This window comes from Mirounga leonina, unplaced genomic scaffold (genome assembly GCF_011800145.1).
Source record: "Mirounga leonina isolate KUSES-001 unplaced genomic scaffold, KU_Mleo_1.0 Mir_173, whole genome shotgun sequence".
NCBI lineage: Eukaryota > Metazoa > Chordata > Mammalia > Carnivora > Phocidae > Mirounga > Mirounga leonina.
The window spans coordinates 87,185,338-87,203,119 of NW_023270447.1; the positions used below are offsets into that span (position 1 = coordinate 87,185,338).

General features: G+C 52.8%; 2 protein-coding genes across 11 annotated transcripts in view; one reads left to right on the top strand and one right to left on the bottom strand.

Moving 5' to 3' along the window:
- CLSTN1 (calsyntenin 1) overlaps nt 1-15,505 on the top strand; it is a 76,263-nt gene extending 60,758 nt beyond the window's left edge. For 2 of the 4 annotated variants that reach the window (XM_035019854.1, XM_035019851.1), the window contains 10 exons: nt 4,098-4,260; nt 7,470-7,526; nt 8,708-8,865; nt 10,022-10,170; nt 10,403-10,629; nt 11,115-11,285; nt 11,649-11,794; nt 12,839-12,974; nt 13,298-13,482; nt 13,915-15,505. In XM_035019854.1, the coding sequence (XP_034875745.1) occupies nt 4,098-4,260; nt 7,470-7,526; nt 8,708-8,865; nt 10,022-10,170; nt 10,403-10,629; nt 11,115-11,285; nt 11,649-11,794; nt 12,839-12,974; nt 13,298-13,482; nt 13,915-14,112 (1,590 nt within the window). In that variant the 3' untranslated portion in view covers nt 14,113-15,505. The remainder of the gene's footprint in view (nt 1-4,097; nt 4,261-7,469; nt 7,527-8,707; nt 8,866-10,021; nt 10,171-10,402; nt 10,630-11,114; nt 11,286-11,648; nt 11,795-12,838; nt 12,975-13,297; nt 13,483-13,914) is intronic. The other 2 variants (XM_035019852.1, XM_035019853.1) reach the window with 1 other exon arrangement.
- A 116-nt stretch (nt 15,506-15,621) lies between these two features.
- The window catches only part of PIK3CD (phosphatidylinositol-4,5-bisphosphate 3-kinase catalytic subunit delta), a 46,780-nt gene continuing 44,619 nt past the window's right edge, over nt 15,622-17,782 (bottom strand). For 5 of the 7 annotated variants that reach the window (XM_035019846.1, XM_035019848.1, XM_035019843.1 and 2 more), the window contains 2 exons: nt 17,595-17,702; nt 15,622-17,336 (listed from right to left, as the gene is read on the bottom strand). In XM_035019846.1, the coding sequence (XP_034875737.1) occupies nt 17,199-17,336; nt 17,595-17,702 (246 nt within the window). In that variant the 3' untranslated portion in view covers nt 15,622-17,198. The remainder of the gene's footprint in view (nt 17,337-17,594; nt 17,703-17,782) is intronic. The other 2 variants (XM_035019850.1, XM_035019849.1) reach the window with 1 other exon arrangement.

Here is a 17,782-nt window from a genome sequence, read left to right on the forward strand (position 1 = left end):
GACATCTTTCAGAACCCACACAAGCTACTAGCTGGAGGCAGTTCACAGTTTCGACATGAGGTCACGTTATATCCCTTTTGATGATAGCCTGTCTCTGCAAAGCCGCCTTCCCAATAATTTCTGTGATAAAAAGCAAGTATCACGTGAGAAAAACCGATGTGTTACAGGAAACAAGGGGACGCTGTGAATTGAGGCCCCTCCATTAAAATCACAGCGGATCATTTCTCCTCTTGATTTCTGGTTGGGTCAAGATGGAAACCCGTGGCCTGAGCTTAGTTCTGTCTCATGGAGTTGGTGGGCCAGGGCTGACAAATATGCTCCCATAGTTGCTGGAATACAGCATCGTCCACGACACGTACAGGATAGAGGGGTGTGTACCAGCATAAACAGGAGAGGAAGACCGTGTGTGGGTGTGAAGACGAAGCGATTGTCCAGTGGTAGCATCTATCTCTTACTGTGTCATTTTCATTTACATAGAGACTCGGTCTCAGAAACTTTTATATATACAGTTTTTCAAGAAACTAAAGAAAGGTACAGTCCAGAGAAAGCTTTTTGCAGTGTACGTAGAGTTCACAGGCACAGTTCTTTTATAATAACCATTGTCTATATTTATGTGTTTAGTTTCTTCTGATAACATTTAAAAAAAAAACCTCACCATGTGAAATTTCAGAGATACGTAAAAGCAGACAGATTAGTGTAAAGAACAACCCCACATCTAGCTTCAACAGTTAACACTCGGCCAATCAGGTTTCATTATCAATGATTGTCGTTAGCTCCTCGAGGTAAATCCCAGATGTGGCGTTTCGTTCTCTGTGGAGATAATGCAATATGTGTCTCTAAAAGATAAACATAATCATAATACTTTTTCACGTCTTAAAGAAATTAACAGGGTGCCTGGGTGGCTCAATCAGGTAAGCATCCAACTCTTGATTTCAAGTCAGGTCATGATCTCAGGGTCATGAGATCGAGCCCCGCATCAGGCTCCACGCTTAGCATGGAGTCTGCTTGAGATTCTCTCCCTCTGCTTGTGCGCCTGTGCACGCTCTCTCTCACTCTCAAAAAAATTAACAATTCCTTAATATCGTCAGATATCTAGCCAGTGCTCAAGTTTCAGATTGTCTCGTAAATTTTTTTTTTTTTTAAATTTATTTGAGAGACAGAGCATGAGTTGGGGGGAGGAGTAGAGGGAAAAGGAGAAGCACACTCCCCGTCGAGCAGGGAGCCTGACACAGGGCTCCACCCCAGGACCCTGAGATCACACCCCGAGCAGAAGGCAGACGTCCAACTGACTGAACCACCCAGGCCCCTGTCTCAAAAATATTTCTACATTTATAATCTGTTTGAATCAGGATCCAAATAAGGGGCCGTACGTGGTGACTGGTTGAGTTTATTTTATAATCTGTAAATTTTTCTCTTCTCTCCTGTAATTTATTTGATGACAAAATCAGGCCGTTTGTCCCACAGAGTTTCCCATAGTGTAGATTTGGCTGGTTGCATCCCTGTGGGGCCATATATTCCATTCTCTTCCTTACAGCCTGTAAATCAGTAATGTGGCCTTGAGGCTTGATCAGGCTCGGGTTTGCATGTTCCTGGTCCCTTTAGGCTCTGTGTCTGGTTGTTTCTGTTTCTGTGATGTAAGGAGCCATTCGTGCTCCACTCTGTCTCCATCATCTGTGTTGTGGGGCGTGTGTCCTCAGGAGGGAGTCATGGGAACAGCCTGAGTTCCTCCATGTTTAATAGTGTGTCTGTGGCCTTTACACGGAAGGTCAGTTTGGCTGGATATAAAATCTCTGGCTCCCATTTAGGATTTACAAGAACAGAAGATCTCTCTGTCTATTGTCTTCCAACATAAGATGCTGCTGGTCGTCTGATGGCCGTCCGGTCTTCTTTCCCTTGTAAGACACTTGGTCCTTTCATTTGGGTGACCAAAGGATTCTTTTCTTTTTTGAAGCCAGTTAATTTTATGCCTACATCGTGGTTGTTTTGGGTCTGTTTTCCCAGATATTGGTATGCCCTTTTTTAGTATATAGTTGAAGCCGTTTGGTATTTCAGGCAAGTTTTTGATGTTGTTGTGAACAGTTCTTAGCACGCCCCCCTCATCATTTTGCTTTTCTTCCCTGGGGACCCTTCGCCTTTGGTTGGTATTCCTTACCTGTTTTCTGTATCTGGCACTTTCTGTCCGAGTCATTCCTGTTTTGTCAGCTCTTGTCAGAGTTGCTGTAGTTAGGAGCTACGTTCTTTTTTTTTTTTTTTAAAGATTTTATTTATTTATTTGACAGAGAGAGACACAGCGAGAGAGGGAACACAAGCAGGGAGAGTGGGAGAGGGGGAAGCAGGCCTCCCGCCGAGCAGGGAGCCCGATGTGGGGCTCGGTCCCCGGACCCTGGGATCATAACCTGAGCCGAAGGCAGATGCTTAATGACTGAGCCACCCAGGCGCCCCCAGGAGCTATGTTCTTTCGTGTTTTGTGTCACTTTCCTGACGTTTCTAGTGTGTACATGATCATTTTCATGTTTGTTGCTGGCGTGTCTTGAAAGGGGGTCTGGAGGGATATTATTCCAGCAGTTCTCTTTCTTTCTCTTGAAAAGTTCATAGGGGATTGAGCTTTCTCCCCTCCTCATTTTTCTTATAAAATTCCTTTTCCTGTACTTTCATGGGGGGGGAGTTGGGTAGCCTGACCTTTTTCCTAGTTTCTGGGCTCTGCCTCCCCCTTCTGTTGTCATAAAGCATCTCAACAAGTAAATACAGTCTCATCGTCCTCTGATATCCCCCGGACCTGGAGCCCTGTTGCTTTTCTCCACCTATGAGCATCTCAGAGTGCACCCGGGCACTGGACTAAGGAGTATCGTGGGTGTTGTCTGTGGCTTTGGGCTTTGCTATTCTGCTCACCCAGTTTTCAGGGAAATCCGAAAATTATGCCAATTCTAGCCCTGTCTTCCCAGAATACTCTCATGGACTTTTGACTAGAGTCAAATGGATTGTCCGTTACAGTGTCATTCTGCCGATGCTCCAGAAACTAGGGGGACAATAGAAATTGCTTTCCGAAGGAGCTAATACTACAGAACTTGTTTTAAATACAGACAGGCTGAAATTAAGATATTACCTGCCTCAAAAGTGAGTTGCTGTGCAGTTCCTTCATTTAAAAATGTTTCATGTAATCAGTATATGTACTGATCTGTTATGCATATGAAATAGACATGTGCATGGTGTTAGAGGTTTGAATTTTTTCTGTAATAAACTCATCAGGAGCAGTCGCTTTTTTCTGGGGGTATTCTTTGGTAATTTCTTCATTTATTGTGTTGTTTCTGGTCTGTTGAAGTTCTCATCGGTTCAGTTTTTTAGAATGTGTAAATTAGGCAAGCTTATTTAGAAATACCTTTTTAAAAACTTCTTTATCCCACTCCGTCTCTTTCTCTGCCTGTCTCTGTTCTTGAGTGCCTGCCTCTTCCTCTGAAGCCAAAGATGAGGGGGTGCCAGACTGAAGGGGCCTTGCTGGACTGAGAGCGCTGCTGACCAGTGCTTTCCCTTGGCCGCGAGAGAGATGCTTGTTCACGATGGGGAAGGAACGCGGTTTAATTTATCATGCCCTCTGAGTTGTATGCTCAGTTTACTTAGATCATCACCTTTGAATTGAAAAAGAAGATACATGTGCTGCAGCATGCCTTATCTTGAGATGGGAGGTGTTTTTCATTTTGATCCAGAAAAGGAGGCATGGCCAGTAGGCGGGCTAAGCCAGCCAGCTCAGTGGCAGGCTGTCTAGCCTGCCGATACCAGAATCTCCTGGTGTCAGACTATTGGCAGAAGAGAATTGGGCAGTTCCGTACTCTGAGGCCCTGTCGCATGATGAATGAGCACTGCCCTCTGATCTGGAACGCCCTAGAGGTGATAGTGTTGCTTTGGTCCTTTGGGGTGAGATGTGGTTGAGTGAGTGAGATGTATTTTGTTGTTAGGTTTTTAAAAAATCGTTTCCTTTTTCAGAAGACATTATTCCTTATGGGGGACTTGCTCTCTGTATCCAGTTGTATGGCTTTCGTTGTTTCTGGATGAGAGGGAAGGTAGACATTTCGTGCTCTGGTTTTTCCACTGGCCTCTCGTAGGTCTGTGATGAGGAGTGGCATCACTACGTCCTCAATGTGGAATTCCCAAGCGTGACTCTGTACGTGGACGGAGTTTCTCATGAGCCCTTCTCGGTGACCGAAGATTACCCGCTTCATTCATCCAAGGTCGAAACTCAGCTCGTGGTTGGGGCCTGCTGGCAAGGTAAGGGTCATTGGCGCCCTCTCCCCAGTCTCGGGAAGTAAATCCTGCCTCTCGGCCTTAGCGGTGGAAGCAGGCTCATCTCAGTGTCTCACCCTTCACCCTCGTGTCCTTCATCTTTTTGTCCCTTCTCCTGGGAATGGCCTTTCTGGGGACACTGCTGATGTCATACTTTGGGGCGCTCACTAACGGTGTGTTATAGGACTGAAGCAACCAGCCCCTTCTGGGAACCTGGGAGGGAGAGTGCAATTGAGGGATTGTTTTTATAAAGTAATCTGTTTATTGAAAAGTTCACGAAAACAGAGAGGCGGCAACTGACCATCAGGCACAGAATTGTAAGTGTACTTTGACCCAGAGGACTCTTCCAGAGCGTTGAGTGAGGGCTAACCCAGCAGGAGCGGTGCTCGAAGGGACTCCCAGGACGTCTCTGCTGCAGGACCAGGGATGGGATATGACAACCACCAAGCAACAATACCATTTATTCATACTATCTGACTGGCAGGCCGCGTGCCGATTACTTTATATGCGTTCTCTCACTAATCCTTAACAGTAAGTGTGTGGGGAAAGAGCAGTTTTTAGCCCCATTTTATAGCCGAAGAAACAGGCTCAGAGCCCAGGGTTACCCCGTTAGTTAATCTTGGCATCAGGATTTGAACCCCTGAAGCCAGTGCACTGGGAGCCTGTGATCTGATGGGCACCCCTTCTCAGGATGATTTTATATTAATCTATGAAACAAAATACGTAGGATTTCCAAAGTAACCAATGAAATGGAAAGAGAGCTATCAAAGTACTAGAAGACGGTTTTGAGATGGTAATACCTGTGCTGCTTTATTAACAAATGGAGAACAAGCTCTGGCAGCAGGTTTAGTAACTGCCGTAATCTGGAAGTAGTAACAGGGTTCGTAGTATTTGCAGCATCACGATATGCTGGAAAGTAGTGGTGACAGCCAGGGCTGTGCTTTGTAGCGACATTCGTACCCGAAGGGAAAGCCAACCTGCAGAAATCCGTGGAAGTAAGCACGTAATCTTTCCCGCCCGAGCTTGCGGGACCCTCAGTCTCCCCTCAAGGCTCATGGCCTCACACACGAATCCTCACACTCGACGGGGCTGCCGTCACTGCCTGTACCTGCCAAACAGACCTCTTGGTATTTCTTTCTCCCTGTGGAAACATCGTACCTTGAGGTCGGCGAGAAATTTACCAAATAGCCTAATTCCCGTGACAGCGTTGCTTTAATTTCAGAGACTTTGAATTTCATCATTTTCCTGCGGATCCTTTTAAATTAAAAAGGTTAAGACAGCATTTTAGAGTGAATCTCTTTAGCTGACTCCTACTAGATTTAATTTCGGGGACGGTTCATCTATGAGAAAGTAGAACTTGAGGCCAAGGAACGAGGAACAGATTACAGGGAAGTGGGAATTGTTTTAGTTGCTAAGTCGATTTTTTTGTTGTTTTTTTTTAAGATTTTATTTGAGAGATAGAGCATGAGCGGGGGGAGTGGGAGAGGGAGAAGCAGGCTTCCCGCGGAGCAGGGAGCCCGATGCGGGCCTCGATCCCAGGACCCTGGGATCATGACCTGAGCCAAAGGCAGACGCTTAACGACTGAGCCACCCAGGCATCCCCTTAGTTGCTAAGTCTTAACATTTCAGTCCAGAGTTGCTTCCCAAATTAAACAATAATTCATGTTGTTTTAAAATAAGAATAAAAAAATAAATAAATAAATAAAAATAAAAAAAAATAAAATAAGAATAAAAATATGAATGCAAACCCAAGAGCTTTGCTGCTTGGGTCCAAGTAAAGCCCCTGTTCTGGGCTGCCTCCGGGGCCTGTTTGGACCAAAGCGTCTGTCACCCACTGGCCATCAGCTTCATCTCTTTCTACCTCAGCCTCTCAAGATCCTCAGCCAGGAAAACACACCTAAGCTCCCAAACACATGGTTTATAAAATGCAGTTACCCGGGGGAAAGATCTCCTTCCTCCCTTTAGATTTTTTTTTTTTTTAAGATTTTTTTTATTTATTTATTTGAGAGAGAGAGAGAGTGAGAGAGAGAGCGCAAGAGGGGGGAGGGTCAGAGGGAGAAGCAGACTCCCTGCCGAGCAGGGAGCCCGATGCGGGACTCGATCCCGGGACTCCAGGATCACGACCCGAGCCCAAGGCAGCCTCTTAACGACTGAGCCCCCCGGGCGCTCCCTCCCTTTAGATTTCAAACCATTTCCCTTACACATCGTGGTGGAGGATCCATGCTGTAAGCAGCAGCCTCCCGCCCATCGACCGAGATGTCATCCCTGACGGTGTTCTGGAGGCACCTGGAGGCATCACGGGAACGCAGACGCTTAGGCCAGGCCTGTCCCCAGCGCGTCCCCAGCGCATCCCCATGCCGCCGCAGCACGGCAGGCGTGGGGGCCTGTGCCGTGGGCTGTGGGGCGCTCCCGCGACACAGTCTGGAAAGTGGAGAGCCTGTGCTCAATCGCTGGGCCTGGGCCTCCCTGGCCTGCTGTTACTGTCAGAACACCGGGCCAGGGCCAAGAGGGATCAGTGGTTAGAGGCCCCGGGCCCCCCACCGATGACTGACGACCTATTTCTGGGTGAGTTCCTTAACCCCAGACTCTCCCTTTCTGTTCAGAAAAAGTGGGTAAAAATGCCTTCATTTCTCTGTGGCTTAGGGGTTAAAGTCCAGACCAAAGTGAACTTGTTTGGAGCTCAAAAAACACATACTTTTATATGTTTACCGTACACATACCAGGCTTTGGATGCTTACTGGTGCTGTCCCATTTTGTCTATACAAGTGTCCTCCCTATTAGGGAGAGAAGTGCTGTGGGCCCAGGGTTTGGTTGTATTTGTATCTGGCACGTCTCTGCCGTCGGTCTGAGCATCCTCTTTGGAATACCCCACCCAGTAACACAGGCCGAAGAGATGGGAGTTCAGTGGACGTGCTTTTGTTCGTACCGTTTTGAATTGGGCCTGGGTTTTGGCAAGGCGGGTGTGCAAAGATAAAAGAAGAATGCAGAGAGGCAGGGAGCAGGGGGTTGGAAAAGGTGATGGGAGTATGAGCTTGCTTGGGGGAGGGGAGGTGTCCCCAAGGGGCCCAGACAGGAATTCTTCCCTTTGTGTTTTATATTCAGTAGGTAGCTTTTCAAGACTAATTTTCAAGTTCCAATGTGAAGAGCCTAACCTCTTGGTCCTTTTCTATTGTCTTTGTCTTGCTTTTCTACAGAGTATCCAGCATTTGAAAATGACAATGAAACCGAGTCTGTGCCTATGGCCTCAACAGGTTGCTGGATCTTTCCCTACGGTTCACTCTTGTGTTTCATTTAAAGACGAGACATCAATTCATTCCACGTTTCGCATGAAATGCCCGAGTTGCATTTTGGTCCCAGAACCATTTGAGCTGCTGCTTTGCGTTATGCTCCCCCCACTGCTTCACGGGATTGACCCTTTTTTTGCCCAATCTGATCCCAGTTGAAGTGAGGGCAAATGACTCATCAATGCACTGCACTAATGGGACTCCTCCCCCCAACCCCCCATCAGATTTGACCCTGATCCCACTGCATGAGGCTCCCTGCTGAAATCTCACAGGTCACATCAGGGAGGCCACCTCCTGGTTCCCCTGTGGCTGAACCACAAGACGGGAAGAGACTCATTACTAGATTCTCTATCCTGACCAATACTAAATTTTAGACATAACGTTTCTTAGAAATTTCAGTCCCTGGTGATGGCTCATAGTGTCTAATGTCCTTATCAGGAACGAGACATGCTGTGGACATGGGTCTCCTTCGTCATTGCGAGAATAAGTTCTGTTTCACCTGCTTTGGGCTCTTGGCTACAGTCCATCAAGGGCCACTTTCTGGGTCTCCATTTTCCTTATAACACCATCAGTTGCCAGCTATCCTCAGTCGTGGGGGCCGGCCTGATGGGACTCAGCCAGGTAGCAGCCACACAAGGCCTCTCACGTGCAGGCTGGGGGAGTAAGCGTCCCTCTTACCTTCCTAGTCCTGTCGGTGTGGGTTCGTTCCCAAGGTTGTATGTGTCCCCGAGTGTGCTCAGTCAGAAAAAGCAGCCCAGAGCGTGACCCAGCCGATTGAGAAGGCAGTGACCCAGGAGGCTGGCCATACTGGAAAATGTCACCAGTGCACAGGGTGATGGGGGCAGCGTAGGCCACCCTTTCCAGGAAGTGGCCGGTTGCGTGGGGACACTCATGGGACCTCTTGGCTTCCAGGCTTTGGGTGAGGGACCCCCACCACCTCTTTTCTCCATGCCATGTGCATGATCATAAACAATTTAATTTCTCCATTGCGCTTCCATGTAGATTGCAAGGCTAACAGGATTTGGTACGAACTAACCCGCATGTCCTTCCATCCAGCTGTCACCACGGGTAACGCTGCATTGTGAGGCGAAGCAGGAGGCCCCGGGCCGTGCACGTAACTGCCTGCTTTGTCCCCCCGTGTCCCTAAGGTGGTGAGCTGCACATGACCCAGTATTTCCGAGGTAACCTGGCCGGCCTGACCGTCCGTTCCGGGAAACTCGCTGACAAGAAGGTGATCGACTGTCTTTATACCTGCAAAGAAGGGCTGGACCTGCAGGTCCCCGAAGACAGCGGCAGAGGCGTGGAGGTAACCTTGGCATTGCCTCGCATGGCCCTGCTGACCTCCTTGAGCACCAGCATGCAGGCTGCTGGCAAAGGACTGATGTGTTTACTCACAACACCTCTGACCCCAAACGTGGGGGGGGGTGTTCCCTAGAACCAGTCCCCACCTCTCCAGACACCTGCACCTCCACGTGTCCTGCAAGTCGCTTCACTTCTGACACTGACTCCCAGGAGTTAGCACAGAGCCTGCAGAAGAGGAGGGCTCGGTGCCACCACACTGCCCCCGCTGCAGATGCTGTGTGCAGGTGCCGGGCCCTTGGGTTACCCACACTTCTGTCTAGCTTGGCTACAAAGTTAGGGGCCCCCGTTATCCCCCCCTCTTTTGGGTTTCAGTAATTTGCTTGAACTACTCAGAAAACTGCAGAAAACACTTTGCTTACTGCTGCTGGTGTATTATAAAGAATACAACTCAGGAACAACCAGATGGAGACATTGCAGAAGGCAAGGAAGTGGGGAGGAGGAGGGAGCTCCCCCCCGCCCCAGGAGCGCCACCCTCCCACACACGGGAAGCTCCCAAACCCTGTCCTTCAGGGGTGTTTACGGAGCTTCTGTCAGGTACGCACAGCTGGTTAAATCATTGGCCAGAGGTCAGGGTTGGGGCTGACAGCCCTGTAGTCACACGGGTTCTGTGGTGGCCAGCTCCATCCCGAACCGCCTCAGCCGCCCAGAAGCCACTCTCGTTAACACAGATGCTGCTGTGCTTGGAAGGGGCTTATTGTGAATAACAAAAGGTGCTCCTGTCACTCAAGAAATTTTCAGGGTTTGGGGGTCTCCGTGCCAGAAACCGGGGATAGAGACCAAATATATATATATATTTCTTTTTTTTCTTTCTTTTTAAGATTTTACCGTTTTTAAGTAATCTCTACAATCGCGCAGTCGAGTCACGCACACCGACTGAGCCCGCCGGGCGCCCCCGTATTTCTTATACCACAGATACGTTTGCACCTTTGGTGTTTTCCCTTGAACAAGAGGGTCTCATCGCTGCAGTTCCATGAGGTTTCCTCCCCAGGTCCCCAGTTCAGACCGATCCCCAGCTGACCCTCTTTCTTTGCCAGAGTGTGTGTGGTTTCAGCTTCTTGCAGTTTCAACCCTTTTTTTCTCCCCCTCTGGCCTGATTTCAGATCCATACGAACCCCAGTCAGTTGGCGTTGACCTTGGAGGGAGACGACATCGGGGAGCTGGATAAGGCCATGCAGCATGTTGCCTACCTGAACTCCAGGCAGTTCCCCACACCGGGGATCCGAAAGCTCAGAATCACCAGCACGGTCAAGTACGTGCTGATTCTTAACTCTTGAGAAGAAAACGTGTATATTTAGGTTTCTAAGACACCCCAGCCATCATTTGTTACCAGAGGGCATGGACGGTGTCCGTGAAGGGTGTTGGGCCCGGCCGCTACCTCTGTCCCCCCAGGGGCTTGGGGAATCCGTGGGCCATTGCGTGTGTGGCCTGCAGAACCGCTTCTCAAAGCCCTGACCCTTGCCTCCTCCATCGCTTGCCGGCAGGTGTTTCAACGAGGCCGCCTGCATCTCCGTGCCCCCGGTGGACGGCTACGTGATGGTGCTGCAGCCCGAGGAGCCCAAGATCAGCCTCAGTGGCGTCCACCATTTCGCTCGAGCGGCTTCCGAATTTGAAAGCGCAGAAGGGGTTTTCCTTTTCCCTGAGCTTCGGATCATCAGCACCATCACGAGAGAAGTGGAGCCTGAAGGGGAAGGGGATGAGGACCCCACAGGTAACAGCTCTGCCGGGCTAGCGGCCTCCCCTTGGCTTGAACCCGGGCGGCTGACACCCCACGGCTGCTACCTACTTCCTGCATTCTTTTTTCCTGAGATTTTGAGATTTGAATGTTTTAATGTTATTTTCGGCTCTGCTCCTGGAATCTGACCCATGGTCAAGAGCTCATTGTGCTCTTCGGAAGCCCACCTGGAGAGTCCATTCCTCCTTTTCCAGTGGGATGTCCAGATCTGAGCTGCCCTTGTGCAGGCTGAGAGGATCCGGGCCGATGGCAGCGGACAATGCAGCTCCCGCTGGCTGCATGGGGGCTAGTCCTCCCAGACACAGAAGGCACCCCGATTCTGCAAAGGGCCTCTCTTGTCCCTCTGTCATCGGTCTTTGAAAGGGCTCTGTGAGCTCGAGGACAGCCAGCAGGCCACCCAGCGTGACCGGCCTGCCTGGGCTCCCCGGCCTCTGCTATGGGTGCTTGGTCTGTTTTTGCAGTCCAAGAGTCGCTGGTGTCTGAGGAGATCGTGCACGACCTGGATACCTGTGAGGTCACGGTGGACGGGGACGAGCTGAACCCGGCCCAGGAGAGCCTGGAGGTGGACATGGCCCGCCTGCAGCAGAAGGGCATTGCAGTGAGCGCCTCCGACCTGGGCATGGTCTTCACGGGTGAGCGGGCCAAGGCCAGGCTGGGGGCGGAGCGGGAGCCTCAGCCCTGCCCCTGTCCTCTCTGAGCTCTGGGAGAGTCCGAGTCCTGGAGGCTCAGCATGGGCTGCTCGCCTTTTCCTGGCAGAAAGTACAGGTATTGCCCTACTTCCTGTCCTTACGAGGGGGTAGAAGTCAGGCTCGGGATGGCACCCGAGAGAGGGGCAGACGTGCCCACACACTCGCACTTCTCCCCGCAACTGGAAAGCCAACACGCGTGCCCATTGGTCCAGCTGCCCCCGGGCCCGACCCCGGCCTCCCCTGACCCCGGCTTTGACCCTGGCTTTGACCCCGGCCAGCAGGCAGCCTTCTCACCCGCCCCCGCAGGTGTGGACAGCATGGCCAGCTACGAGGAGGGGCTGCGTCTCCTGCGCTATCGGAACTGGCACAGCAGGTCCCTGCTCGACCGGAAGTTCAAGCTCGTCTGCTCCGAGCTAAATGGCCGCTATGTCAGCAACGAGTTTCAGGTGGAGGTGGGTGATTGGGTGCCCACCTACGGCCCTGATGTTTGCAAACGCCATTTTCAGAGCATTCATGTGACAACTGTTGGGGTGCGTCCAGGGGCGCGCTAGCCTTTCCCAGCCCGGGGGGCTGCTGCAGGTTAGACCCGCGCAGGTTTGGGTGGGCTGGGTGCAGCTGGGGTGCCCCTTCCGTGGGCGTCTGAGGGGCCTTTGGAAGGAGGCGGTCGAGAGCTGGAGGCAGTTAATGCCTCGTGAGTAGAACCAACGTTGTTGTTAAGATTTGACTCTGCTTGAGAAAGAGCGATTCCCAGGGAACCAAAGATTCTTTGCAGACTGCTGGCCCTGGGGAGAGGGTCCCGGCGCGGGGCTGGCCCGGGCAGAGGGGTCCCGGCGCGGGGCTGGCCCGGGGAGAGGGGTGCTGTGCTTTCTGCCAAGCCTGATGGTGGCAACTCAGCGCGCGGTGGTCAGAGGGTGCTCACCCTACTCTGAAGTCTTCCACAGGCTGGGATGGGAGCCCCTTCGTCACTCAGGGCTTCTGTGGTCCGAAGAAATGGGCCGAGTTATTCTCAGCAATCGAATGTCTGCACAGTGACCTCAGAGCAGCAGAATGCTGAAGTCACGGTGCTGAAGAATCGATGAGGGTTTTGTTTGAGCCAAAGGCTGACGTATTTGAAAGGAAATAAATGGTTATGATTTGTGCTCTTTCATGTGGCTGTGGTTTTGGGGAAAAGCGGGGAAATGGGCTATGCCGGTGCTTCTCGAATGACCCGCAGTGAAGGACGGTGGTGGTGGTTTTTCTGTTCTTTTGTGGACAGGTTCTTTTATGAAATACAATGAAAGGGAATTATTAGAACAGCGCTCTATTTCTGGGACGGGTGACAGCATTAGGCAGTTAATGATGGTTTCTGAGAGCTAACCCTTGATTTTTTCTCTATTCTCATCTGCTCAGCAGTGCTGGTCCAGGGATCCCTTTGAGTCGCGCTAGCCCCGGTAGCTTCTGAACTGCATTTCCGTCCCTGGGCCACATTCAGGCTGCTGTGTGTTTCTCTGCTGCAGGTGAACGTCATCCACGCAGCCAGCCCCATGGAGCACGCCAGCCACATGGCAGCACAGCCCCAGTTCGTCTACCCAGAGCACCATGCCTTCGTCGACCTCTCGGGTCACAACCTGGCCAGCCCCCACCCCTTTGCAGGTAGGACTGTGAGCAGAAGCAGGGCCGTCTGGGTCAGGTCTAGGGGGGACACCCTCCCGCGTGCTGCTGGGAGCCTGGCCCCCGGTCCAAGCAGCCCTAGCTGACTGGGCTCTGTGATTCTGCACCATCCGCGAGGGATGGAAGCACAGCAGGGCAGAAAGTGGCCAGCCCAGGGCTCGAAACCTGTGCTCAGACTCTCCTTACATCTCTTCCTTTCTCTGGGGTCGGACGGAGCAGCCCTGTGTGCGCGGGGCGGGGGGGGGGTCGCGGGCACGACCTGGGGCGGGCACCAGCCTCACCGCCCCCTCTCCCCTTGATCACAGTTGTCCCCAGCACCGCCACGGTGGTGATTGTGGTGTGCGTTAGCTTCCTGGTCTTCATGATCATCCTGGGCGTGTTCCGGATCCGGGTTGCTCACCAGCGAACCATGCGGGACCAGGACGCCGGGAAGGAGAACGAGATGGATTGGGACGACTCTGCCTTGACCATCACCGTAAACCCCATGGAGGTAGGTGCTGACAGGCGACCCCGCAACTGAAAACCACTGCAGGCCAGGGCCAGAGCGACGCGCGCCCCAGAGAAGCCACATGGTGGTGGCACGTCCACGTTTATGTGGCTTAGATGTCACGTGATCCACATGACAAGTTGGTGAGGTGCAGGTGTCCCCGCTCCTCAGGTGGACACACTGAGGGCCCAGAGAAGCCTTATCCTAGCTCATGCCACCGCACGTGACAGACCCCATGGGAAGCGACTAGAGCTGCGTTTTCCCTCCCGTCTGGGATGAGGTGACTTCCAGCGTGGTCCAGCCCGCCCTCGACGTGGAATGTGACGCGGGGGGTTCCTTCCTCCGCGGCTCCCGGAGGGTGAACAGCTGGGCAAGCTCGGCTCGTGTGCAGAGGCGGGGCCCGGGGGCTCGGTTCACATGCCGTCTCTTTGTCAGACGTACGAGGACCAGCACAGCAGCGAGGAGGAGGAGGAAGAGGAAGAGGAAGAGGAGAGCGAGGATGGGGAGGAGGAGGATGACATCACCAGTGCCGAGTCGGAAAGCAGCGAGGAGGAGGAGGGGGAGCACGGAGACCAGCAGAACGTGAACAGGCAGCAGCAGCTGGAGTGGGACGACTCGACCCTCAGCTACTGAGCCGCGCGGCCGCTCCCTCCACCACCTCCCTTTCTGCTTCAAGAGACTCTGCTGCCATCTGTCCTCCCAGGCCCAAGGGTCCACGGTGTACAAAGTCATTCTGGCCAGTAGGTCTGCAGACCCTCCCCATCGCTGACCATCCGCCTGTGCTTGGTGTGTAGGCCCCCCGCCCTCCACCCAGACCGCTCTTAAGTTATGTGAGGAGCTGACGCACGCTGTCCACGGCTCGCTCTGCGCGGCCCCCTCGCGCCTCCAGAAAAGCTGCAGTGACCGGACTCGACCAAGGGTTAAAATCGCTCACTCCCACCTCGTAATCCGTTTTTTTCTTCTTTTTTTTAAAAGTTTTTATTTTTTCCAAACTAGTGCATGTATAAAATGGCAGAATGGGGGTTAATATGTAGATGATGAACTGACTTTTTAATATTTTGTAAATAAATTGCGATTCCTCGTGTCCTCCATGCTAGTGTGACCCGGGACTGGCATATGCAAGGTGAAGCCTGAAACAGTGCAGGAGAGACCCCGCGGGCTCCTGCCTCACCCCCACCCTGAGAGGAGAGGGACCTGCCCTGCTCGGGCCTTGCTGGGTGCACCCCTCGGTGGGTGGCCAGGCAGTGAGGGGGAATGGACTTGCGCTCCCACCCGAGCTCAGCAGGAGGGCACCAGATCGGGACCCCTCTCTGGAGGCTGGGAAACGGCCAGGCCTTTCCTTTGGGATTCTGCCCATTTCTGATCTGACAGAGGGGTGGGCATGCCGGGGTCTCTGGCCTCTTTCACACACTCCTCCGATGACCGGCAGCTCCTTGCGCAGGAAGCTGGACTCCTCGTGCGCAGCCTTGGGTTCATACCTACTAGATGTCCGTTGTCCTGCTGGTGAGTGTGCGTACGGACGGTGCAAAGCGTCTGGCCACTTGGTTGGAGACAGAACAGGCCTGAGTGGCCCGTACTCGGAACGTCCGAGGACAGACGCACTGCAAGGACGCCCTGTGGCCGGAAGGCAAAGTGCTAGCTTCCCCCCCAACAGCCCCAGAGGTAAGCCCCCTCGCCAGGAGTGGGGAGCCCCACTGCTCGGCCTGGTGGGGGAGGAAAAGGAGAGGACATGTCCTGAGCTAAAACCCCTGTGGCACTTTGTTTTTAATTTACATGTAAAATTTTAGATTTCTAAAACTGGGGGAAAATCATTTGAATCCTGTTCTGTGATCATGACTGCTAGTCGCGAGGACACTGCGGCTGTCCTGCGTCGTGTGTGGCCGTCCTCTGTGTCCTGTTGCCCTAGCCGCCCCATGTAGACGATGGTGGAGGCTGATGCGGGCTCCGCGTGGGCCGCTTTCCGGATGTGTGTACTGATGAGGCCAGAACGTGTATACACGACAATAAAATGCTGGTTCTAACCCCAGTGGCAGTGTGTCAGCTTTGGGCCCGGTTTTGTTGGAATCCTGCATCCCCTTTGTTTTTTGTGGGTTTTTTTGGCTTTGGGGGTTTTTTTGACCTGAGAACACAACATAAAAAGGCTTTTCTTTCTTTTAGTATGCTTTTACCTCTCCTGTCAAAGCTTCACAGAGTGCGGGTCTTCAGCCCCCACGGGTTAAGTGTTGAACTCACCTTCCCCGTACAGAAATGTTAAAAGACCAAAAAAAAAAAAAAAAATCCTTTCTCGGCAGGTGCACAGGCCGTGTACCCGAACCAGAACGCCAGGAAGCACATAGACTCGTTTAAATAAATAACACAACATAGAGACATACACTCGGCTCTTCCTATTGCCAAACCGGCGAGGTGGGGCGAATGAATTCAGCACTTAGTTGGGGACAAGGGTGTGGTCAGTGGTGGGCTGGGGCCGGTACTCCCTGCTCACGGACTGTGCCTCTAACCAAAGAAGGTCGGCACCTGGCTTCTTTTTTTTTTAAAGCCACGCACCTGCACAGAGGGCAGCTGCTCCCGGCTCTGCCAGGCCTTGCGAGGCCTTTGAGAGATTGAGAGACCAGTAGTGAGCTGGGTGGGGCCCAAGGCGGCTGCTAACACGTCAGGCTCACCCGTGGGCTTCGAGAAGCCCAGATTCCTAGCCCTGTCTCCGGAGTCGGCCTCAGATGGCCGGGAGGGGCCCAGGAACCTGGCACTGCTAGAGCTCTTCAGGTCCACCGAAGGCGAAGCCTGAACTGGTTCAAGCCAAGTACCGTCAGAGAAAAACATTCCACCACAGACCGGCCTCACATTTCCGATACCTGATTGCTCCCCCACAGCAGGTTAAAGGGGCGAGTCTGAAGAGCAAGTCCTCTGTCCTCAAAGCCTGCTTTACGAGGCCGGATTCAGATAATTGCAACCGAGTATTCCGACCTGCGTTCGCCTTGATCCGTGGTTGAGCTCAATCAAGCTCCAATCTTTTTAATGTTTTGAGGACCAGCATATATTATACTTTCTGGGGCTGAGGCCATTCTGAGCCATCGAGGTTCAGTGAGTAGTTTGTTTTCTTTCCTACCCGCAAACAAAATTGCTTTACAGCAGAGAGAGGGGAGCAGTCCCGTACCCGAGTCACTTTAAAAGTGGAAAGCAAGCATCCCTGAATCTAGAGGGTACCCAGGCTTCCCCTGGGAGCTGCCCAGTGCTCAGTCAGTGGAGAGCACAAAGGTGGAGGGGGGAACGGAGTCGTGGGCACCCTGTCACCAGGGTGATCACCAGGCGCCAAGCCCTGTGCGGCCCGGCGGGAGCCCGGGAAGAAGGCAGGCTTCCCGGCAGTGGGGAGAGAGCAGTCTTTGCTGGGTCCTGATTCACCAGCTGGAAGACTCGGGGTGACTGACGGTCCTTAGCAAGATGCGGCCTCGGAGGTGCCCGACTCCCAGCGTCTCCTCCTCAGAGCCTGAGGCTCGGCTCAGGGGCGCAGGAGGACGGCGCCCCTCCCCTGTACGAAGGATACATCTCCATTTATGGCTGTTTAGCTCCTGAAACATTTCAAGTCATAAATAAATAACCAGTGTAAACAAAAGGCAGTGTGTAGGCGCTTGCCCACGGGGTGCCGTTCAGGCTCTTCGGCCCCACAGGACGGCTGAGGGTGCCCGGTGCCCGGTTCCCGAGGCGGGTGGGTGGTTCTCGGGCGGCTATTGCCTGTTATCTTTGGACACATTGTGGGCCAGCCAGTTCACTTTGGTCTTCCAGCTCTCCCGGAGGGCTTCGTTAAACTTCACTCGGAAGTGCTTTAGAGCCTCCTCCTCAGTCTTCCCCAACGCCAGAGAGTCCTGGGGTAAAACCATCAAAGCAGTGAGCTCGACCCGAGGGGGGGCAACCCCCACCCCGCCCCGAATACTGTAAATTCCCTCCTGAAAGACTCGCAGGAAGGGAATCAGGAGACCGCCACCAACGTCTGCCCTGGGAAAAGCTCTCTGTTCTGATCCCAAACCGAGATGGGTCTCCTGACCCACCCTCCAAGTAAGACGCCAGCTCCAGCCAGGAAGCCGCGGGCCCCCAAAGTCACAGGGGTGGACAGGTGGCCTCACCTTCTGCACAGGGGGAGCGGAGGAGGGGGCAGCGTCGTTGTGCATGAACCAGGCACCACAGAGGGGCTCGTGGCCGACCACCCTCCCGACCCCCCAGCTTCTCCCACACTGAAAAGACACAGGAAGGAAAAGCATTTTTAAACGAGGACGGAACGTATCTAATCGCGCCCTCTTGTTCGAGTGGAACC